This window comes from Chelonia mydas, chromosome 11 (assembly GCF_015237465.2).
Source record: "Chelonia mydas isolate rCheMyd1 chromosome 11, rCheMyd1.pri.v2, whole genome shotgun sequence".
Taxonomy (NCBI): Eukaryota; Metazoa; Chordata; order Testudines; family Cheloniidae; genus Chelonia; species Chelonia mydas.
The window spans coordinates 19,561,026-19,585,810 of record NC_051251.2 but is presented as its reverse complement, the minus strand read 5'-3'; the positions used below and the strand labels follow the sequence as shown (position 1 = coordinate 19,585,810).

At 40.1% G+C, this 24,785-nt stretch overlaps 1 protein-coding gene across 1 annotated transcript in view; it reads right to left on the bottom strand.

The window, feature by feature from the left end:
* The window catches only part of THSD7B (thrombospondin type 1 domain containing 7B), a 496,247-nt gene that overhangs the window by 182,089 nt on the left and 289,373 nt on the right, over positions 1-24,785 (bottom strand). Inside the window, exons 11-12 of the mRNA XM_007057469.3 lie at positions 24,066-24,198; positions 21,295-21,398 (exon numbers count right to left, since the gene is read on the bottom strand). Coding sequence (XP_007057531.2) covers positions 21,295-21,398; positions 24,066-24,198 — 237 coding nt within the window. The remainder of the gene's footprint in view (positions 1-21,294; positions 21,399-24,065; positions 24,199-24,785) is intronic.

Genomic DNA, 24,785 nt, shown 5'->3' with positions numbered 1-24,785 from the left:
AACACCACCCACCCAAATCCAGTGGTCAGAGGACCCCCTGATATGTGGGCCCTGTGCAAGTGCACCAAGTGCAAATTGGTTACTCTGGGCCTGACCAAAGTTACAGGGAGAGACTGTGTGTAAGGCAATGCAATGATTTTTACTCCTGATTGAAAAGAAACTGGGGTAAAAAAGAAAGTATTGCTTATACTGCTGATTTGGCAGGTGCTGAATCACTTGCAATAAAGAAATGGAAGGAAGCAGGCCTCAAAATGCATAATGGAGGATCCAAAACATGGATATTCTAAATACTAAACTATCTACTGTTTTCACGCACTGGGGTCAGAAGATTACTGAACGGGGAGGAAGGGGAATAGGGTCATTTGGCTTCAGTAATGACACTATTCTAAAACTCTACTTGATAGGCTGTTCTGAAATGTCCAACACCTTTTCTACCACCACAGGTCCGAAAGCATGAATTCCACAAAATACGCTCAAATTTTACTAAACTAAAGCCCAAGAAATCAAGTACATTTAATTGCTGGAATGTATTCAGGTTATTATCCGTTTTATATTAAGTCTTTAATGCTTGCAGCTCCTCAAGACCAACCATAAACCAATAATGTGTTTCATTATTATTATTATAGTTGCTGTCAGAAATATTGACTGCCAGGGTCAAATTGAATTTCACACATCTTTCTGAATTTTCTCTATAGCTACTTTAATGTATATGTTCATCTGTGAAGTTCATGTAACTAGAAAAGGTAGACATCTTTCGAAGTCTGATGATAATACATTTTAAGCAAGGTGTGCTTACAGAAATACTTTGTTAGGTTTCTCATCAAATAACTTAAACTTGGTAAATTTATTCTTTCATTCTGAATTTGCAAAGTATTTAGATTTGAATAAGTTAATGAACAAGGCAAAAGCAAGCATGATACATAAACTAAAATCAAAAGTGAATTAAAAAGCAGGCACTTTCATATAAAGGCTACAATTAATCATTATGATGAGCAAATATGAAACAATATCTCTATTTGTACCACAGAGCTAACATAGCTTTTCTGTTCACCGACCACAGAAGTTAATTATGAACAGATGTGCTTAGATTATATCAAAATTTATATTCCATGAAACTATGTACTGAACAAAGCCATATATTTTAATGAACAACTACATTTCCTATTTGTTTGGGTTTTTGTTGATGAGTAAGCTCAGCAGCAACCTAGACTGTTCAAACCCATTCATTTCCAATTCTGCTGCCTTCATCTTTCTTGCAGACAGTGATTTTTATGCTGCTCTATTAAGTAATTGTTTCAAAGGTGTATTGACAAAGCACCCGCTGATCAGGACAACCCCCCACGTATATGGCATGCCTGATTTCCAACAGACAGGGAAACAAATGTCTCAAGGCTGCTCCTGCATATTTGAGTTCTCTCTATGGTAGACAGACAGCAATAGCAGCCTGTCAGAGGACAGAGAATTAAAAGTTCCCTTGGGTGACCAGTTTGTCTCCCTGAAAATGCAGGTTTGTTCCCAACAGATTTTTTTCGAAGCATTTCCTACATCCTTTTTTAATTAAAAAAAAATGTAGAAAACGAAGGAGTGGCTTAGACCCTGCACAGAGTAAGACACATCTATTCAGCGCCATGGACTTACCAATATTCCCTTTGATTTTCCTCAAACATTTCTAAATGAGTACCTAACATTATAGTGGAATAGTACCTTCACTTACAGTGGAAAAGAGAAAATAAATCGAATCTGAAGACTTATCCAAACTATGGGCAGCAGCTAAAAAAATCTTATTACACAACCATGGTTTGAAAATCTGGCCTCTCAGTTCTTCCTTGAGGATACATCAGTCTGATTCACCCTAGATTAAACAAGTGCTGAAGTAGATGGCCTTTAAAAAGCCAATTATATTTTAATAGGCTGGAAGGATACCTTCATGTTGCATATCTTTAATTAAGAAGTTTGCTTTGCCGACAAAGGCTAGGATAGCGAGAAAAGAAAACTGAGTATCCAAGAGACACAGCTAGAACAAGGATTCAGCACCTTAACAGCTAGAGTACTATCAGAGAACATAACTATTGGATAGCAGGATTGAGACCCTTGGGAACTAGCTATGGGCAAGAACATACAGATGGTGGGATTTCCCAAAGAAGTGCGGGGTGGGGGTGTGACTGGATCCCCCCGGATGCAGCCTGGGACTGTGCCTCCAGGACTCTCTCTCACAGTGCCTTGCTAGTGACCAGCAGCAAGCCCCTCCAGGCGCTGTGATCACCCAGCTCCACATGTGGAGCCCCCACACCCAGCTGGATTGCATGAATGCTCCCAGAGCCACTCATGAATCACACAGAGAAAGACACCAGAGTCAAGTCCCCTCAGCTCCTAGCACTGTACCCCAGAAATATACCGTCTTGCACTGCTCAAGATGGGCAGTGCAAATCTATAGATTGGTTCACCACTTCAACTATGGAAAGTGGATATACACCAGCCATTGTCAAACCTGAGTAGATTTGCCCCATACTTCATACAAACTCACTGGTAAAGATAAACAATTAAACAAATTTATTGACTATAAAAGGTAGATTTTAAGTGATATTAAGTGATAGGCAAAAAGTCAGAGTGGTTACCAAAAGAAAAAAAAATATATAAGCATGTAGTCTAAACTCTCAACCCTATTAGACTAGGCAACATCTAGATTAAGCAGTTCTTCTCACCCCACTGGATACTGCATTCCTTAATATACAGGTTTGGTCCTTAAACCTGGGTCAATCTGCTCTGTTAGAGTCTTGTCTTCTTCTCAGCGTCTTAGTTGCTTGCAGCGAAGGTTGGGGCAGGAGAAGGGCCCAGTATGTGTCCACTCTGTCTTAAACCCTAAGTCCATGTGCTTGGGGAGCACAAGTCCAGGCATGTCTGGGGAGCATTGCTGAGTCTCTCCAAGCAAGACTGAGCAATTCCCCTGGGGTGGCCTCATGCAGGTGAGTCATTGCATTGTAGCTCCCTTGCTGGACAATGTCTGTTGATGAGTTGTTTGACACCCCACCCGGGCGTTGATTACTTTCCTTGCTGTTGCCTCTCGGGGGCTAATATCTAGCTGATTCCCCAATTTACAGCATGTTTTAGGAACCACTATACAACACAATTCTCTTAACTTCATATGCATTAATGATACACATATATGGATAGAGAAATGACTTTCAGCAGATCATAACCTTTCCTCTGATACCTTAGAAGGTATGCTTTATATGTAAGATCACAATTATATGAAAATGAGGAATACGGGGATCACAGTATGCTCCCCCAAGGTATAGAATGTCACAGGGGGTAAGAAGCTATGTTTTCTAAAAAACTAAGTATCCAAGACTCAAAACAGACAGAGAACATCCTATCTATTTTGGGAAGACCCTGTCTTATTACCAGAAATATTTTCTCCAAAAACTCCTCAACACACCCTGAAACTAACATTTGGAAAAGCAATCATTTGACAAGTAGTGCCTAATATATGAGACAAAGCCAGTAGCAGTCAGAACGATCAAGGATCTTTGTTGTAAAATGGACAAATAAGGTTCTTCTTATCACCACCTTTTGCAATTGAAGAATATGGGCTGGATTTTCCTCTCACATCAGTTTCACCCTGGTGCAACTCCATTTTCTTCTACGGAATTTACCCTGATTTACAAGATTTATCTTTTGGGGGAACTGAATCAACTCAAACACTTAGTGAACGTGGGAGGGATGCCACTCCCACAAAAAGAGAGCTCAAAATATTACTGTATAATAATTAGATCGTATTAGAAAATAGCCCACATGGATCAAACACCTCTATGTATTTCTGACCGTAGAAGATCATTGCCATGCCATTGCTAAGTAAAGTATTTTGATTATACAACTGTCAAGTCCTATGGGTCTTGAACCTCAGTCCAATCCTCCATCCAGCAGCTTACAGACAGCAAGTGGGACCTGGGTCCCCAAAGCCCAACTGGGGCACAAGCCCTGCCATGAAATTCTGATCAGGAGAACCCCAAGCTTCGTAATTGGGCTGCACATTCTATTTAAGCCAGAGAAGGAAGCAGGAAGTTGTCTGCACAACTGGGCTTCACCCTGACACAGACCACACATTTGGTGTTACCTATTCTAGCTTTCTGATCCTGACTTTCCGGTGGCCTGACTCTTGGTAACTGGAACCAGAGGGCAGGAACCTGGTGGCATTGCCCAAACCTGACCTTTTGGTTCAGGAACTCTGATTCCATTGCCTGATCCTGACCTCCTGGTATCCTAATTTCGCCTGACTCTGGATCCCTGCCCTCTCTTGATTCTGATCTCCTGTTATTCCACCCCATCCTGAATCCTGCTAATAGGCTCCTGGCCCCTAGACACTCTGCCCATGCCTGACACTAACGCCTAGGCCAGGCCGCTCATGCCCCAGCCCTGACAACAACCTACCTCCCAGATACCACAATGGTACCATTTCTTCATCTCTCCCACAAATACAACATGCTAAAAAAGGTATTTTCAATTAATTGTGTTGCCAGGCCAGACATGACAAACCTCTGTCATTGTAGGAATGGCACTTCCAAAAGTGGGATAACTAAAAAGAGCACCTTTGGATGCATACAGCAATTGCTGGTATTGCTACATGCTTTGGTGGCACCACTGATATCTTGCAAGATAAGGTCCCCATAACCATTCCACCTATCTCTCATCACTGTACAGTAGATCTAAAATGCCAATTCTAGAATAAACTCTCAGCATTTCTGAATGGCAGGTTGATTGTGGGTTGTTCATTTATTCTGAAATTGAAAACACTATTGTAAAACCTCAGCTTTAAACACGCTGCTGATGGAAACACGAAATAGACTACTTCAAGAACATAAACATACGATTTCATATTTTATGAATATGTTATCAAGAAACATTTAGCAACTTTGCGAGGGGTCACATTAAATAAATATTGTGGCTGAGGAATACCAGTTAGCAACACTAGTGTGATGCTGCCTATTATCTAGAGTGCTAGCAGTATTGTAGAGTAGCACTATGTGCTTATCTGAAGAAAGCAAATTCAATAATTCCCTACCAAAAAACTGAATTGGCACTTAATGAACAGATGAAGAGCTTCAAAAATATGTCTGTGCATTAAATTCAGTCTAATAATATCAGGTTATGTTCCCACTAAAACACTATTTTAAAAAATAGAAAACCCGTATAAATAAGTACATTACTTGCAAAGAAAGCATCCATGTAATTTCCACTTTGGTAATCTCTAAAAGGAAATTGGAAACTCTGCACAAAGAATACAGTTAAACCCAGAAGATAAAGGCAGCAATGGCCAAGTACCATCAATGTACAGATCTTTTCTCCTCTCCATCATCACACCCATCTCAAGAAATTGATCCTAACAGATGTTCCCTGATCAACGCTACAAAAGTAGGGAAAATACAAAAACAAATCTTTGCCAGGGCTCCCCGGAGGAAAATCCCTCCCCAGACCCTACCTGTCAGCGTGCTGTGAACAAAATTATAGTGTTAAGAATCAAATCCCACATTTCCATAAAAGCTTCTGTGTTTATTTACCCCACAGTTTAAAAAAAAGTGTAGGGGTGAAATCCCAAACACCCCACTGACTTCAACAGAGTCAGGATTTCACCATAGAAATATTCATGGTTTTTTTGCTGTTGCCTAGTTACCCTAATTTTGGTACTTCCACACTGCAACAATAAACCACCTATTGCATTTTGTTCTGAAGGTGCATAAATGCAAGTTCTTCAACCTTTTCAGATAGCGAAAACCCTTCATATCTATGATTCGCATTTCTGGAATTTCCCAGAATTCGTACATCCTGTATAAGTGAGATCATTATAAAAACAAAAAGAAAAATCATTCTGGCAACTTGTTGGAGCAAAAATCTCTACGGTTTCAAAATCAGGAAAATGACAATTGTAGCAATCCTTTTACATGAACTTCCTCATCTGTGGCCAGGCTTAAGGTCTGCTGTTCTTAGTGGCCATTTTGAGGTAAAGTTTTGATTAAAGCCATTTTTCTACGAAATACATGACAATGTAAATCGAAACCTAAACAAACATAAATGTGTGACAAATCTTATGATCAGTTAGAATTATTCTGGCATCAATTACCTCTGCTTTAGATATTAGACACATAACAAGGTTCCATTAAAATTCTAAAAAGCAAAATACATGAATGACTACAGTACTGTACAATACACTGAAGAGGCTGGAACTGTTTAGAATACAGAGGAGATGAATAAGAGGGGACAAGACAATGACATATGAAACACTGAAGAGTAGAGAGCGAGCAAATTGAGCTCTCAATTTCTCATAGCAAAGGAACATTCAATTAAATTATGAGGCAGCAAAAATTTAAAACTGACACAAAATACTTGGTTTAACAATGCATAATTAACCTATGGAACTCACTGCTACCAAATATAATTGAGGCCAAGCACTTGGTAAAAAAACAAAAAGAAAGGGATCAGACATTCATACAGATAATATCTCATGTAACTGTCAGATGTTCTAATTAAGGGCTATATACCCTTAGACTTCAGGTCATAAGCCAACCAAAACCAGAAGGGGACCAGAAAGAAACATCCCCTATGTGTTGGTTATTGCATAACTGTTTCTAATGGGGTGTCTTCCACCTTCCTCTGAAGGATTTCGTATTGGCTTATTGTCGGAGACAGGATACTGGCCTAGTAGAATCATTGTTCTGACCTAGTATGGCAATTCCTCCGATCTTATACCAGTACTATCCACAGAAGTCATAGCAAGACCTGAAATGTTCATAGACTAGAAAACAGCCCAAGTAATATTCCATAGAAGTGTGTAAAACTCACATAACCAAAATTCTGCAATAAAATGGGCCCGATTCTCTATGTGACAAAGTGGAATATGTCTGTATCAAATTATGACCTGCATTTTGTATTATGAATTGAACATGTCTCAACTTGCCTGAGGGCAGCCTGTCCTACTGCATTCCAAACAGCTGCCTTGCCCAGCAAAGGTGCGTAACACCTCCTTCCAGGATTACCTGAGAAGCCATCAAGACTGACATCTGGAGTCATCGGCTTCGACTGAATTTCAATTGCTGGCTCACCCCCATGGAACAATGGGTTTTCTCCACAGCAGCCCACAGGGGCCAGCACAACTGGTGAGACTGGAGCGTCTCAGTTTGAGTACATGGCTCTGAAACAGGGGTCCTATTGAACAGTAGGGTTCTGCTGTGTGCCGAGCATCACCACACTATGAAGGACTTGCAGAAGGCAAGAGGGACTCAGCCCCACCTGAAAGACTGGTGACCCTCAGACTTCACAGAAGGGGTAAGCTCAGAATAGGGTAGGGTGTGTCTCGGGACTTTTGTTGTTTTCAAAGATCTGTAACTCGCCAGTGTTTTTAAGAGTAAAGTTTCTGTGGGTATGAAATTCCTTTTCTAAGCCTGTGTTCCTTTGCCCCAAGGGGTTAAACTACAAGTCCAGAATGCCCCCAGCCTAGGTGAAACTCTGGGGGAGCACTGAACATTGAGCATGGAACACGGGAGTGTATCGTAGAGACCCAGAGGTAAAAATCAATGGGCAGACTCTACCTAGACCCCGCTGGTTTGACAGGACATGGGCCCCAGCAATTGGGTCCACTCCCAACTGACTGGCGTCCAAACAGTGGGGCACTGGGCCCAGTTATAACACTCTGCACACAGAGCGCCAACATCAGCTGCCAGAGGAGTTCCCGGTGGACAGTGCTTGCAGGATTGGTCCCAGGCTCTGTTTTATATAAGGTTTTAACTCTCTGTGAGCCAAAAGCACGTAGCTGTGATCTTTAAATCTTTGGAAGACAATGTGTCTCTGAACAACTGTAGAGGAAGTCTGAACTGGCAGCACCTGCCTTCAGTTTGGGGGGAAGACATTGCTCTTCATTATGTTTCTCATTCTCCCCAGTAAGTCCCAGAACAGTTTGGTCCTCCTCGGGCTTCTTTCATTGTTCTGTTACCTTCTGTTTAATGATGATCCATCATTTTTTAAAGGACCAAAAATATGGCATCCGTTATAGATAGTTGCTTAGCACACCTACACTACAGGTCAGATTAAAGAAATCCAGGGAGGACTAAAGAGAGATGAACTTAATCAGGGGGATGAAAGACAAAATGAAAATCTATCTCCCTTTAAATTTAAAGAGGAGTTTCCTTCAGCTAAGATGAGCTTTACTCTTTCTGCATCCTTGTTAAAGACAAGCTGTGCACTGTCAGACCATATTGGGCTTTTATGATTGAAATGCTCTAGTGGTTTTTATAAATTGTGCACGCTGGATAGCAAGGCTCTGTTGACTGAGGTGATTGAGCCATTTCCTATTGATCTAGTGCCTTCCCCTCCTCCCCTCTTCCTAATGAAGGCAGAAAGACATAGCCTGGAAATTTTTGATGTTCCATTGCTCTGCTCTTCATTATTTTGATCTTTTATCAATCCCCGTATTGGTACATGTCTTGTAATATATGTTTTCTGTGTTTAAGCCTTCTGGCTTCCAAAGACTTTTATACTTGATCAAGACTTTTCACATAGAAAATAAAAGCTGTACATAGTGCTAAGTTGGGTACGCGTGTTTTGTTTTCCAGATACAAATAGTACATTGTAAAACATCATGTTAGAAAACCTGCTTGTTTGTTTGTCTGAGTGGAATAAATTGCCAGTTACTGCAGGAAATCAAATATGTATAATTTTATCTGACATGGCCTTATCATCTTTATTTTACAGAAAACCCCTTCAGATTGCTGAATTGCCTTTGGATAAAATGTAGCACTGTACAGATTACTGTCAGGATAAATTCTTATAAAGAGTCTTCTCAGTGATTTTAGTGGAGGCAGAAAGGGACAATGACTGGAATGAGCTGGGTTCTCTCTTGCTATTGGCTGGTACCTATAAAAGAGGGAGACACCAATTCGTTGACAGCCTCTGAAATACTGACACCAATATAACTATTTGAGGTGGAAGCTGGACTAAACACAGAAAGGGAAGGGAATTGTGACAGCACTACTAAATATCTTGCTTCTGATACCTGCTAAAGTTTCCTTTCTAAGAAAGAGCTCTTTTGTGAACAACGTGTCATGAGAAATCATAATTAATCTTTCTTCACTTTGATCAACCATCAACTAAAATCAAAGTGAAGAAAAAACTATTCTGCAAGAACACATCACTAGGAGATCAATAGCGTGCACAGTAATGACGACGATTAATTTCCAGCCACAACTCCAACAACCTAACCTCAAACTGTAAATTTTATACATACACACATGCGTGTGCACCCCCTCTCCCACCAGTGCTATGTAGTACAGAGAGTAAGGGAGACAGAAAAGGCTTGGAGGAAAACTGCATAGGGCAAAACACAAGTGAGTTATGCTGGTGTGATTTGCAACTAGAGCTGATAAAACCCCTTTGTACCACACCATGCCACCATGTATGCTGTTTGTAACACATGCGTTACAGAAATATTATGTCAAATGTTTGGACGAGTTTTAAGAAATTGTATTCGGATTGGTTTTTTGTATCCCTTCCCCTGTAAAGCTAAGTGTTTTAGCTGCCAAAAATCTTAGAGACAGCCATAAATCCCTCAGAACCATTTCATCCATTGCACCTTATATTGACTCACTTGCTTTCTATCCCCTAATCTATTTTCCCAGGACTGATTCTAACATTCCAAAACCCCAAGAAGTTTTTAATAGACATAATTACAAAACCATCTCTCTGCCTCAAAAATCTCTTTTTCTCTTCCCCCAAATGTGGAATTCCACAACTGAAGCTCAGTATGAGCAAAAGTGACAGCCTTTCTAGCAAGACCTCCTCCCTCTCCTCTTCACTTCCAATACCCTCTCCTCTTTCTTCCTTGTTTTTTTTTCCTTGTGAGATTTTATCTCAAGGTTGCGAAAAACTAAGGAGATATTGACAGAATTGAATCCAAATTAAAATCCATGCCTAGACTCTGTGTGTGTGTTGGTATTTTGAAAGGACTTGATTATAGATGCAGGATTATTTTATATTCTAAAGATTTTAAACTTATTTCCCATGAACAGATAACATAGAAATTTACAGAAAGAGCAGATCAGGCCTAGGGTCAAATTTTCAGCGGCATCTAAGTGACTTAGGGGCCTAAGTGTTATCAAAAGCCAATAAGACTTAGACTTCTAATTGCCTGTCACTTTTGAAATGAGACTTAGGTACGTTGAAAATTCTATCCCAACTATGTATAAAGAAAAATGTATAAAGAAATTTCACACTTTATGGGTAAACAACAATGGATGTTTTATAAAACTTTTATGGGAAACATTTAAGGTTTCAATTTGGTCCAAGGTGCTCATCATGATTTAAAGGGAAAAGTAGTACTAAATAGCTAGATAAAAAAGTGGGAGTATCATTTGATGGGAGTGCAGGTTAATGATATTCAATTAACACTTAATTGATCTGCAGGAAATGAGAACTGAAAAGGAAGTAATGAAGAAGATGGCTTCCTTTTCTTCCTGTCACTCAATAGCTATTTAGATAACTCCACTACAGTAGCTGAGTGCCTGACAAACTATCAAATTTATCCTCACTGCATGAAAAGAAGTAGTTCGAGAAATGAGAGAAGATAGTGTATTATAGAAGCATCACTACTGGCACCTTGCTGGTAAGGATATGTCAGTATTTCTCGTCTTTCTCAACTGTAGAAATTCATTTCAATTTCAACTTTGTTGTAACAGAGCAATGTTACTTCCGTTTGGTTAAAATTACAGCCTTCCAATAATAGATGGAATTTATTTCAAGCTTTTTTTTTTTTTTTTTTTAGTACTTTTTAGTGCTTTTATAGCGCTTCTGTAATTCAAACAGATGGTTGTTGTTTTTCTGATGTTTATTAATGTCCTATGATGTTATACAACATTAGTCCACTACTCTGTCTTCCTATAAATGCTTCCTCAAGACCAACTCTGCTCTGACACCTACAAATCAATGCTCATTTTATTGTGCATCAGTCAGGGGTAGCTGATTTTTGTTACTTACTAAATTGGAACCATCAGGAAACTTGTATAAACAACATGAGCTTATTACTGGTATCCTTGTCCTCCCTTCCCATGTGTTTGTCTGTTACAGTCGTTTGTTTCATTTGCATTGTCTTACAGAGAGTTTGGCTGCAGTGCTAGGTTTGTAATTATTAATCATTTTGGATCAACACAGATATATACATAAATAAAATGTAATTTAACAAAATAATTATTTGTTTGGTTAAAGTTTTGTTTCATTTTTTAAAAGGGGCCAATTTACCACATTTTCATTTACATGTGAGCCACTGGGTATAACTAGAGGGGTTTATATTTGGGTGCAAAAAAAAAGGATTTCTTTGTTGTAACTACATTGCAGGAAAAGAAAGGTGAAAGAAGAGACACTAGAAGGAAGGAGAGGTTGATAAACTGGGCAGGCTGGGATGATAGGGTTACTTGTGGCCTAATCGGGAAGAGCAGTTAAAAGGCACAGAATCCCAAGACATTCATACAAATAAAAGATGGAAGGGAGGTAAGGTCCAAGAGAGAATGATAGGAAAGGAGTAGTTAAGCATGGTATTATTAACAACAAGCCAGCAAAAATACAAATTATACAAGTCTCTTGAATTTACAACACATTAGAGCAGTTACCCTTGTAAAAATTCATTCAAATTTAACAAGTTACAAACTTTAATGAATAATTTGATGATGACATAAAATATAACCTTACCTTTCCTGTGTGGGAGAATTCAGACTAAACAAGATTCTCAGGCAGCAAATTTCAGGGCTGTCCCCCAAAGTGTTGATCCAGATCCTGGGTGGACTTTCACCCCTCCTCCCAAATATACACACATCAGACTCTACTCCTGACCTCACCCTGCAAACTTATTTTTTTCTCCAGTTTGTTTTTCAAGTCCTCATCACTGATGCTGTCACACACCAGATCAGTGTTTATGCACTAGCTATCCTCGACCTAAGGCAATGTGTACAGCAGAGGGAGTGGGACTCAAGCCCCACATGCTTGCCAATTGCCAGATACCTGAGTCCAATATTTTCCTGGTGGTGCGATTCAGGAAGTGGAATGACACCTAACTTTGAACCCCAAGAAGTGTTGCTATACGTTCTCCATCTTTCAAGACAGAAGAGATTCCCACATCCCTCCACCTAAACACAAAACACCCCCCACACACGCACACACACACACCTTCATAGCAATGAGGGTCTCAACAGTGCTTTTCTCTTCCATTTTCTTGTGGTTTGGAGGAGTTTTGGCAGCACCTCCCTGTATTTCTCCTCTCAGTGATAGGAGACGTGTCAGTGGCTCCAAAATATCACTGAACCATTGTGCAGAGTCAGCTGGTCTGTGTACTGCATCTGTCTCTCTCAAACACACACACTCACAGCCAATTGCCAACCAGTTCAGGTAACAGTGAAGCATACACATTTCTGATATTGTTCCACTCATGGCATATCACTGAAGACCAAAAAAAAATCGGTGTTCTCAAACTGAGTGGCTCCCTGGTGTCCCTAGCATCCTATGTTAGCCCTGTTTTACACTACAAGTTTAGGTCAAATTTAGCAATGTTAGATCGATTAAACCCTGCACCCATCTACACAACGAAGCCATTTTTGTTGACTTAAAGGGCTCTTAAAATCGATTTCTGTACTCCTCCCTGACGAGGGCATTAGCACTGAAATCGACATCGCTGTGTCGAATTTGGGGTAGTGTGGACACAATTCAATGGTATTGGCCTCCGGGAGCTATCCCAGAGTGTTCCATTGTGACCGCTCTGGACAGCACTTTCAACTCAGATGCACTAGCCAGGTTCACAGGAAAAGTCCCGGGAACTTTTGAATTTCATTTCCTGTTTGGCCAGCGTGGCGAGCTCATCAGCACAGGTGACCATGCAGTCCCAGAATCACAAAAGAGCTCCAGCATGGACTGAACCGGAGATACTGGATCTGATCACTGTATGGGGAGACGAAGCAGTGCTATCAGAACTCCATTCCAAAAGACAAAATGCCAAAATATTTGCAAAAATCTCCAAGCGCATGATGGACATAGGCTACAACAGGGACCCGCAGCAGTGCCGCGTGAAAATTAAGGAGCTCAGGCAAGCCTACCAAAAAACCAAAGGGGCTTCTATGATGAGCTGCATGCAATGCTGGGGTGGGGGGGGGGCCCTACCGTTACCCTACCCCTGTCCGTGGTCACCTGCAAGGGGGGAGTCTCATGCAACAGGGATGAGGATTTTGGGGACAAGGAAGATGAGGAGGAGGAGGAGGAGGAGGAGGATAGTGCACAGCAGGCAAGGGGAGAAACCATTCTCCCCGACAGCCAGGAACTGTTTATCACCCTGGAGCCAATATCTTCCCAACACTCCCAAGGCAGGCTCCTGGACCATGAAGCTGGAGAAGGCACCTCTGGTGAGTGTACCTCTGTAAATATAATACATGGTTTAAAAGCAAGCGTGTTTAATGATTAATTTGCCCTGAAGACTTGGGATGCATTCGCAGCCAGGCCCAGAATCGGCGTACCACAGAATGAGCCTGCCCCATTGCCACCAGGATGTCCAAATTGCCAGGGCCCATGCTTTGAGAGAAGTCTGCGTCCATGTCCTCATCACTCTCGTCACCGCGCTGCCATCGCCTCCTCGCCTGCTTTTGCAGGTTTTCGTTCTGTACTTACTTCAGGATAATGCATGAGGTGTTTACAATGCTCATAACTGCCGCAGTGATCTGAGCGGGCTCCATGCTTGCCATGGTATGGCGTCTGCAGGAGAGCAAAGTTGCAGCGGAAGCAGTTGCTGACAATGGATGCCATGAGAATAGATATTTATAGAGAATGACAAGAGGGCCTGCAAGGTGGATTCATGAGAGGAGGAGAGCAGAGTTGCAGTGGGAGCGGTGGAGGACGACGGTTAGCACCGCGCCCATTTCCCGAGGAAGAAACATACCCGGGAGCTCATGACAGACAACATGGAGAAATTCGCTATTGAGACAATAGCAGCAGAGCAGAGTTGCAGCGGAAGCGGTGGATGATGACGGTTAGCAGTCCTACTGCACCATCTGCTGCCAGCAGCACCCAGGACACAGCAGCGGCAGTGTCGGTGAGCTGAGCTGAGCAGGCTGCATGCTTGCCGTGGTATGGTGTCTGCGCAGAAAAAAGGCGCAAAATGATTCTCTGCTGTTGCTTTCATGGAGGGAGGGGCGACTGACGACATGTACCCAAAACCATCCGCGACAATGTTTTTGCCCCATCAGGCACTGGGAGCTTAACCCAGAATTCCAATGGGCGGCGGAGATTGCGGGAACTGTGGGATAGCTACCGCTCTGTAAGTCGACGCTAGCCACAGTAGTGACGACGCACTCCACCGACTTAATGCGCTGAGTATGGACATACGCAATGGACTGTATAAAATCGATTTCTAAAAATCGACTTCTATAAAATCGACCTAATTTCGTAGTGTACACATACCCTTAGGGTTTGATCACTGAGAGGTGTTGGGAAACCTTAACACTCACTAAAGATTATGGGCACCATCTTAATGGCAAAACTCCAGCTGGAAACATGATCAGATCCAGTGACAGTTATGACACCCACTGCACAGCTCAATATAAGGTCCTTATTGTACCAATGCTCTTATTCAAAAACTAAGGAGTTTTTAGAGGGCGCTAATCATTACAGGGAAGCCACTGACAACAGGAAAGAATTATACATAGGACTGTATTATCAAACACCTATAATATCACTGTCAAATTTAATTAGGAGTCAGTATTTTTGCGAAATTTTCTGCCCTAAACTTATTCAATATAAACTTAAAACTATCACGTTGTCATTAACCAGCCAACTGTAAAGAATTCCAATATGTGCATCTTGAAATCAATGGTTCTGTGAGAAAACAGTCTGCAGTATTTCACAGCTTAAGTTTACAATTAATAAGTCTTTTCATTCAGGTAATCAGCAATTACATTAACTACATACCTCACCACTAATAAGCAGTGTCTGGTAATTATTTTACAAGCAAAACAAAAATGACAATGTTGATGCATTGTGATGACACATCTCATTATAACTGGGTTACCACAAAATAATTCTAATAGAAACAATGGTAAGTTATATTGCCTTTACTATGCTACAACTTGATAATGCACTCGATAACTTTAAATTGTATATGGAATATGGCACATTTCTGAATGCTACGTTCATAGACAATACAATAATTCTTTCTTCTGTCTTATTTAGTTTTAGAATACTGATTCACTTCACCGCTTTATTACAATCTGTATCTCTAGAGACACTTCCGTATATGTTTTAAACTATGAGATTTTCCTGAAACAATCACTACATTTAAACACACAGCCAATAGAAACTGAAATGCCAGATTGTTGGTCCGTCCCCCCGCATCCAATGATCAGTTTTTAATCTCTGCATCAGTCTAAAACAGCTGTATGTACAACATACTTGCAGGTACCACAAAAGTTACCAGCCGGAGCGTGAAACCTGAAAGAGACAGAATATTCTTATATTCTCTTCAGTGAGTCTGATGTTGCTTGGATTCTGATTTCTATATTATCCATTTAAACACCACCTTTTTTTTGAAATGGCTATATCTAACTCTTAACGTGCTGGGTACCTAAAGGTGCTGCCAAAGTTAAAACAGTGGTTTGAAGAAAGTGAGGGGGCAGATTCTAAACTCATCTTATGCATTATCGTACTCAAATAGGCTGCTATGGTGGGTGGGTAAGCAAACCATTAGAATTTCAGAGAGAGGGAAGACAGCCAAGCAGCCAATTGTCAACACATTGTCAACCACACAGAAGATCAAGAGTTTCTCTCTTGCTCCTAAGATGAAAAAGACTAGAAATGATGCAAGACAGACTGCTCAGTCCTTGAAGGGGAGGCACTACTTTGATTCTCTCTCAAACAACATTTTCTGCCTAGTGGCTACAACAGAAGCTATATATATATGCAGACCTCCTTGGCTCAGGGAGGTGTGATGCGAAGTACAGACCACTCTGAAACCCAACAGATGCCCTTCATGTGCCCCCCCGCCCCTTATTATCCTTAATTAAGAGAAGCAGCAGCAATTTGGCCAATGAGATAGGAGAGCTTCACATGCAGGGAAGCAAGTAATTCAGCTGAGATGAGTTGAGAGTTTATAAATGGGTCCCCCTACAGCATGCTCCACTAATGACTGCAACACTTCATTAATATTCAGGTCCAGTGGAGTCAGGGGGTATAAAAGGGGGCAGTTTCTAGGGGAGGGGGAATGCTTGGGGAACTGTTTCCCTTGTCTGTAGGAGCTTGGAGCAGTTCTTTGTTTGTTTGTTTATTAAGGTTTCAGCAGCTAATCAAGGGTGGCTTCCGAATCCTGCACACTGGGTCCTTTTATTTTGCTAATATCTAAATCAATAAATGAGGCTTTTCTAAGAAGATGTTTTTGCTTTCCTTCAGAAGAGCCTCTGGTAATTGGTGGTGGAGGATCAGAATATGTGGTCTTCTCTCCAGAGGCTTTGCCAGAATATGGCAAACAAAACTGAGATTGGAAGTAAACAAGGGAGAAAAATAGGATGCTTCTAGAATACGACAGTGTGTGAAATGCAGTAATAGGTATTATTTCCATGCAGGGAAAATGGTTTGTTTTTATTAAATTTGTTACCACTGTATTTTCATGACTAGTTCTTTTAAGTGGAGCCTCATTACAGTCGGTCATACATGAATATTTACTTCATCCAATGGCTTTTGAAAAAAAGACTTCAAAGCAGCTTTCATAATATCGGTTATGCATCCACTAATTAAATACCACCAAATCCTTATAATGAGCAACACTCTGCCCGCCCCAATCTAAATTTCCAAGGCAACTTGATTATGTCAGAGTTGAGGTAAGAGGTCATTTCTTGAGGATCCTCCATCACAGACATCAGAGAGCAGTAAAGTCATTGAAGGGCATCAAAAGCAGAAGCAATTTTCTCAGTCTTGACACTTTCTAGTAAATTAGTCACTTGTCGAGCAAAGTGACAGTTATACAGCAAAACAAAATCTTGTAGAGCTCTTCATTTATTCTTGGAAATGTTGTCTATGTCACTGTCAAGTAACAGTAAAGTCCCTAATCCATTTCCTTCTGAAATGCCCTATCTCAGGGGGCTTCTTGCAAATCATTTCTTAATGAAGTTTAAATGACAAGTACATTTTTTTTTTAGCTTTAGGTATAGAGAACTGTTTTTTCCTACCTCCCTGACATTTTCTATTGTAACTAAATCACTCTATAGAAGGCAATGTATGGGATATGAATAAAAGATTTGTTATTTAACAAAGCAATACCACATTATAGGTAGCTTAACCACACCTTATTATAAATTGTTATAACTACTAAATAAACAATCATTAAAAGTGAAAATATATATAGGGTATAGAAGATTGCCAAATGTCTGGCTTTACTGTAAATTAATCAGAGCCAGATTCTAATGTTCTTACTCATGGTGAGTAGCATCTGTCTCCAGAAGTGATTTCACTGAGACCGTTCATGGAGTAAGGTGTTATACAACATATGTAAGAGTACCAGAATCTGGTCCAGAGATGGGAATGGAAGTTTGAGCGCTATAAAATACTGGGGCGGGGAAAGAGGAGTTAAATATAAATATGTCTTTTTAAAATGATTTTTGCTTATTTTATTACACATAATTGGTATGCATTTATTGCTCCCGTAATTTGCCAGGTCTGACAGCCCTGAAGACTGAAATCCTCTTATCAAGGCAGGATATAGACAGCAGGGCCTGGGCAGCAAATTGGAAAGTTTCTGCAAACTGATGCTCTAATATGTGTTGAGACCGCTTCTCTCTACTGGCAAAAGGATAATTAGCGTTACTTAGACAGGAAAAGACAGATTAAAGAAATTCAGATAAGCATTCTTTGGAGCATAAGTACATCTTGGTTAAATATGCTGCAATGTCATGCAAACTACTTCAACTTTAAAAATTTGGCCTCTCCTCTATAGCTGCTGTAAGGAACCTAATCAGTGGGAATTGTGGTGCTGCTATTTGGTATGTGGACTCAGGCCTGGGGAATCTGAATGTAGCAGGTCAAGATATACCTGTGCTCCACAACCCCTTGATGCTATGCCAGAGTTCGACAGCCTCCATGAATGTTGTTTGCTGAAGTGAGGCTGGGGTCAGACGTCTAAATACTTATGGACACTTGTCCAAGTTCAACTTCAGGAGCTCCAAAACGGGTGACTCCCTTGCTGCTGAGGGAAGAGGTACAAACGAGGGGGCGTCCCCTTTCCGCAGCTGCGGCTGCCACCTGTACGTGTCCCTGACGCTGTGGAAGTGAACAGGAAGCAGCAGAGTAAGGCAGCAGGACAGCAGCAGCAGCTTTTTCTAAAGGTTTTCCCACCAGAGAGAGACTTCCCACTGGGTTTCCCTTCCCTTTGGTAGCTAAGCCACAGGAGCACTGACAAGCTGGCGCCTTCCCTCTTAGCAGCAGTGGGAGCAGAAACCAGGGGAGAGGCCCAGTGTGACAGAGCACTGCACCCCAGGCGTGCAGGAAACATGCAAAGATTCTCCTTACATTGATCCCACCCCAAAATTCACTTTTCTGCAAACCTCACTCATTCCCAATGGCTCTGCCAACCAATAATGCATAACAGTTTGGCTCTAGCATATCACAGGATTAAGAAGCTGTTATGAAAACTAGAGATAAAAGAGCAAAGCTATGGAAAATTAGAGAAAATTAGATCTGATTGGATTCTGATATTTTATCAGCAACACTTTGCTTAACCCCACCATGTTATCAGGTTCCTTCCCTGGGTTTAGGATTTTACTTCCTGAGGTACAAAGCAAAAAGCCCTCTATTTTAAAGTGTGAGAGCTTTTCCCAGAGGAAAAGCAAGTACTGTACTTTTTTAATATGCTTTGAAATTTGGTAGTGAAGTTCACAGAAAGTTTGTGCACTGTTAGAATGCAAAGATTATCTTCAGTTCACACAGAGAATGGGAAATAAATATGGGGACGACACTTCAATTTATTGAGCCCTCTTTGGAAACCTCCCACCAAAGGTCACGTGGTCAAAACCTCTTAGTCAACTATATTTTCAGTTTTCAATACCAATTTAAAAAACACCACTTTTTCTTCCATTTGCAGCCCACACACTAGCAGGGCTTCACTTTCCTTTCCTTTGTTCCCAGATTATGCAACAAATGTACTTTATCTTTAAAAAAAAATTCTAATCCTATAAAGGAGTAAATTGTTATGTTACGTTACTTGTAGCTTAAGATACCCAAAGAATAAGGTTTTCCCAATAAAAATAATATTTAGTTAAATTTTTTACTGATTTCTCAGCTGACTGAGAACAGTCAAATCTCTTAGCCACTATGGAGGAATCATTCCAGATTTTGCACTCACACTCTCAATATAATTGGATCTTTATACTGTCCAAATGTTTAACCATGGACGGTCAGAGTCTGACACTCTCTCCCACATTGACCAGTACTTTACATCTCAAATGGTCCCATTGAAAATCCACCCCCATGTAAATTATTGATAATCAAAATAAGGTAAATGTATAAAAAGATGAGATTTTTATCAATAAATGTCAGTAAAAGTTGATTTCACCATTCACTCACAACTGACAAAAAAATTTCCTTCAATAATCATCCAAATTTACAGATAGGCAAAGTAAGAAAAATGCTGCTAGAGAACGTAGAGTTTCATATAAGAACATTTACTCTGTACATTTTGACATGCGATGTTGACAATGTGTTTTAACAGCTGAAGCTTTATAACTTTTTGAATCTCAACATGTACTGTCATTAAATAATTACTGTCTTGTAATTTCCTGCAGCTATGAAAATTAAGTAGATACATTTTAAAATGTTTAAAACCCATAATTTTGCACAACTGTAAAATCTGTAAGATAAAACTAGAAATAAATGCTTAAAAATAAACATTGATACTTGCATCAGAAATTATTTAAAAAAAATAGATGGAAAATATCAAATGTTTTCTTCCAAGCCTAGATATAAGACAGCATTTCCTCTTCTGGCTTTTGTCACCCCCAGAAGAATGCTTTGAAGTGTACCTCTTTCCACAACACATCTATTTTACTTTTAACTAGTAAAAGAAGGTTACCTTAAAGATGTCATTTCCAGCACCTCTGAAAGTTGAGTGTACTGCCCTTTTTGCACCCCAGACTCAGCAGGCCCCTCCTTCAAGCATTTTATTTTAAAACCTAGTAGCTCCAATCGCTTTGTTTCCAAATTGCCATGTGTAAAAGAGTACAGATTCTAACAAGTTCTACTCTCCACTGCACACATTTGATCAAATTAGTAATACCAACCATTTCTAGAGTCAGTACAATACAAAATACCCAGCAAATTCTGTTTATTTCTGTCCTAAACCACAAAGGTTAAACTTATTAGACATCTACATGGTCATGGAAAGCCTCACATGTAGCAAACTGCAACACACGCCCAAGTGTTGAACTAGGAAGTAGAAAGGACATGAAGGGAGTTTCTACAGCTTCCTGGGTACCCTGGAGTACAGATCCACACCTGATTTGGAACGAGAGTGCCAGGGTGAGGAAGAAAGAGTGCTAAAGATGAAGCAAATTGTACCACTCACCCAAAACAATATACAGAGAAGAACAATGGGCTGAAATGTCAACTCCCCTTTGGACAATGTAGTACTGGCTGTTAAGCAGCTCTTTGGGCATATACACCAGGTAGGCTCCGAGGATTCCATTCATCTGCCCCAGGCCTTCTGAGCACAGAGCAAAGCTTTTTCATGTTGATATTTTTCTAGCCCAGGATTTCATTCTACGCTCTTTTAAACTCATCATCCCCACAGTGTTAAATCAGTATTCAATGTACAGCCTGTTTCTGCAAAGGTTCCCAAGCCTGGGAAATGCTTTCTTGAAAAGCTGTAGTTAATATAATGCATGCATACATTTTCTGAATGGTGTTACATCTATTTCCTTTGTTGAATCCAGAGACTTGTACTGTTTCAAAATTTGTCTCTGTGTTATGTGGCCAAGGGAAGTTACTATTGTACCATACTATTGTATCTGACTCCTTCAGAATCTTTAAGCAAAACATGGGGATTTGACAGCTGGCAATTTACACTGTCTGCTCATCAACATCAGTAAAGCAAAGGATTCTCTATGAAAATAATGTGAATTTTCTGTATTAAATATACTTTTCAAACTATGGAAAGCACATAAAATATACTACAGTCTATCAATAAGAGAGAATTAATGAAAATCTTAGATTCAACTTTCTGGGGGAGGGGAAAAAAAGGCTTACCTCTCGACTGCAAACCACGGCCACATGCTTCATTGATTCCCAATATGCCCTGTCTCACAGAATCTGGCACCAATACACAGTGACTCCATTTATGGGTCTTCCATCTATGATAATAAACAAAGAGTTATGGGGTGTTATGGTTGCTTGGAAGTGAAGACAGCATTGAAGCAAATTAATATTCCCTGACCCAAAAAAAAAAATTATGCTGGAGTGAAGGTTGATGGTACATATCAGTAATTTATGGGTAAAAAAAAATTTACATGAATGTTGTAATTTTCCATCAAACAAGCTTTACAAACTTAAGGTCAGATTTAAGATTAAACTCGTATGAAATCTACATGAGCCTCCAATCTTCCTTCTTTGTTCTTTTCTTATTTACAGTCTTAGTGCCTTTTTCAAAGTCTACTGAAATCAATGGGAATCTTATAATTGACATTAGTAACTTCTGGATCAGAGTCCTCTCCTGGAAACCCTTATTCATGCATTTAATACTTTGCAGAATCTATCTTCTAGAACCTGTCTACTGTAGTGTGCAGCTTTGTTGCTACATGCATTTTTACTCTTTTTAAGTACATTGTAATGTTGTGATCTGAGACGCAGAAGTTTGCACAAAAAGATATAATGGATCTCTATTTACTAATACTTGTATAACACATGGTGTGATGTTGCACCCCATAATGCTTATGAGTGTAAATATGACATAAATGGATTATGTTTTATGCTAGATATGCCATGTAACATATCTTTGCAAAGGTTATGTTCTACCTAATGTATTCATCCTGTTTGTATGCATGTATCATTTTTATATCTGAAGTTATGAGCATTGGCTCTATGCTTGTATTTCAAGTGTTTGCTGTAGGAAGCACATAAGGCAGATTTGGTCAACACAGTGTGAAGGAGTTATGTGAAAAATTGGGAGTACTTAGCTAACAATGGACCGTGGGAGATGCCAATCCACATGAAAAGCTTTCCTAGGAATGTTCAAACTAACATGTAAACAATGGTGTCCGGATGCAAAAAGCTGAATCATTCATAGACATGTGACTTGACCAGGTGACTGCAAAACTCCATCTTGTGGAGGGGATTTTACAAAGGAGAAGAGAGGGGTTTCCACCCACAAGAGAAAGACTATATAAGCCCCTGGAAACCCCTCCATTTTGTCTTCAGCCTATCCACCCCAAAGAGTTGCCGGAAAGAAACCGAAACCGGAACAAAGGACAGTAACTAGGGGGGTGAGAGTGATTACTGGACTCAGACTAGGAAGGAGTCTAGTCTGTCAAAGAAGCTTATTGGAACATCTCTGAGGATGAGATTTACCTGCATTTAGTTTCCTACTGTATTAGGCTTAGACTTGTATGTTTTTGTTTTATTTTGCTTGGTAATTTACCTTGTTCTGTCTGTTATTACTTGGAACCACTTAAATCCTACTTTTTATATTTAATAAAATCACTTTTTACTTATTAATTAACCCAGAGCAAGTATTAATACCTGGGGGAGCAAACACCTGTGTATCTTTCTCTATCAGTGTTATAGAGGATGAACAATTCATGAGTTTGCCCTGTATAAGCTTTATACAGAGTAAAAGGGATTTATTTGGGGTTTGGACCCCATTGGGAACTGGGTATCTGGGTGTTGGAGACAGGAGCACTTCTTAAGCTGTTTTCAGTTAAGCCTGCAGCTTTTGGGGGACATGGTTCAGACCTGGGTCTGCGTTTGTAGCAGGTTGGCGTGTCTGGCACAACCAGGCAGGGTCCTGAAGACCCAAGCTGCCAGGGAAAATGGGCTTAGAGTAGTCTCAGTACATCAAGTGGCAGTCCCAAGGGGGTTTCTGTGACCCAACCCATCACACATGGCCACAGAATTTTACTGAACAGTGGTAAATACTTTCCTTCATTGTGCTAATTGTCTACTCAGAAACTAAAAAATACATATCAATCAGTAAGCTGTGTGCACCTGCAGAGAAGAAGGTGGAGTATCTGCAATAACCATTCAATTATCATTAAGTCAAAAACAGACTCCAACGAGAGACTCCTGAATTGGAATTAATTTGCAAACTGGATACAATTAACTTAGGCTTGAATAAAGACTGGGAGTGGATGTGTCATTACACAAAGTAAAACTATTTCCCCATGTTTATTCCCCCTCTTCCCCTCCCCCCCACCCACTGTTCCTCAGACGTTCTTGTCAGCTGCTGGAAATGGCCCACCTTGATTATCACTACAAAAGGCTCCCCCCCCCCACCCCCGCTGGTAATAGCTCACCTTACCTGATCACTCTTATTACAGTGTGTATGGTAACACACTGTATATAAATCTCTGTGTATATAAATCTCCCCACTGTATTTTCCACTGAATGCATCCGATGAAGTGAGCTGTAGCTCACGAAAGCTTATGCTCAAATAAATTTGTTAGTCTCTAAGGTGCCACAAGTCCTCCTTTTCTTTTTAAAGTAGTTTAGTGGTTGTAATCCCACATTAGATTAAACTGATATTTAAAATACATTCAGGGTGTGTTCGTTTTCTGATGGCATTTTCACACATTTTTAAAACCAAAGGTTGCCTTTTTAGGATGGTGTTTACACTGAGGCTCATTTTGGTGAAATCACACATTAGTTCTACTAAAATGCATTTTTTGTTTATACAGAGCTAATATTTATTTGGTATTTTTGTGATGAAAATTATTAAATAAATTGCACATGATTAAAATATAAAATGTATTTCTGGAGAACTAGAAACCCAATGTCAGAGATTCTTAGCTGACTATTTACAGAACCTGTAAACTGGACAGACAGGAATATCTTCACATTCTCTTTCTTCATACAAGGTGTCTGGGCAGTCCTGTCCCCCATTGGCAGCATTCTGAATGATAATCCTGTAGCGGAACTGTTTAATTGCTGTAACATTGTCTGTAAGAAAAAAATGCAGCAAACATTTGTTTATCAGGCATAGCTGGCATCATCAATTAGTGCATTAGCTATCTGGGTTAAAATCCCGCCTGAGGTTACAACTAGGAATACATTGAATGCTTGATCTTACAAAGCAGGGAGGGGTGCCGCTCTATATCAAAGATACCTTTACTTGAGTATCAACACATCAGAAGAACAGAACCCGGAATGCTTATGGATCAATTTTCTAAGTGATAAATCACAAACTAGGGCAATGGGGGTGGATCTATTACAGATCATCAAATCAAACAAGAGAATAGGATGAGTAGCTCCTTAAACATCTATCTATAATGTGGAGAAACAAAACTTGTGTTATCATGGGGGGAGGGAGGTTTCAGGACACATACCAGAGGGCTCAGGCTGCCACTAGTAAAAGATACTCAGAGTTTCTAAAAATTTTAGACAATAACTTTCTAACATAAAAATTATTGCAACCAACTAGTGGTGATTCTACATTGGCCCTCATTCTAACACAAGGTCATATTACCTAGTAATAAAGAATGTGTATCAGATTTACAAAATTGGAGGCAGCATCCTGGAATGCAGTG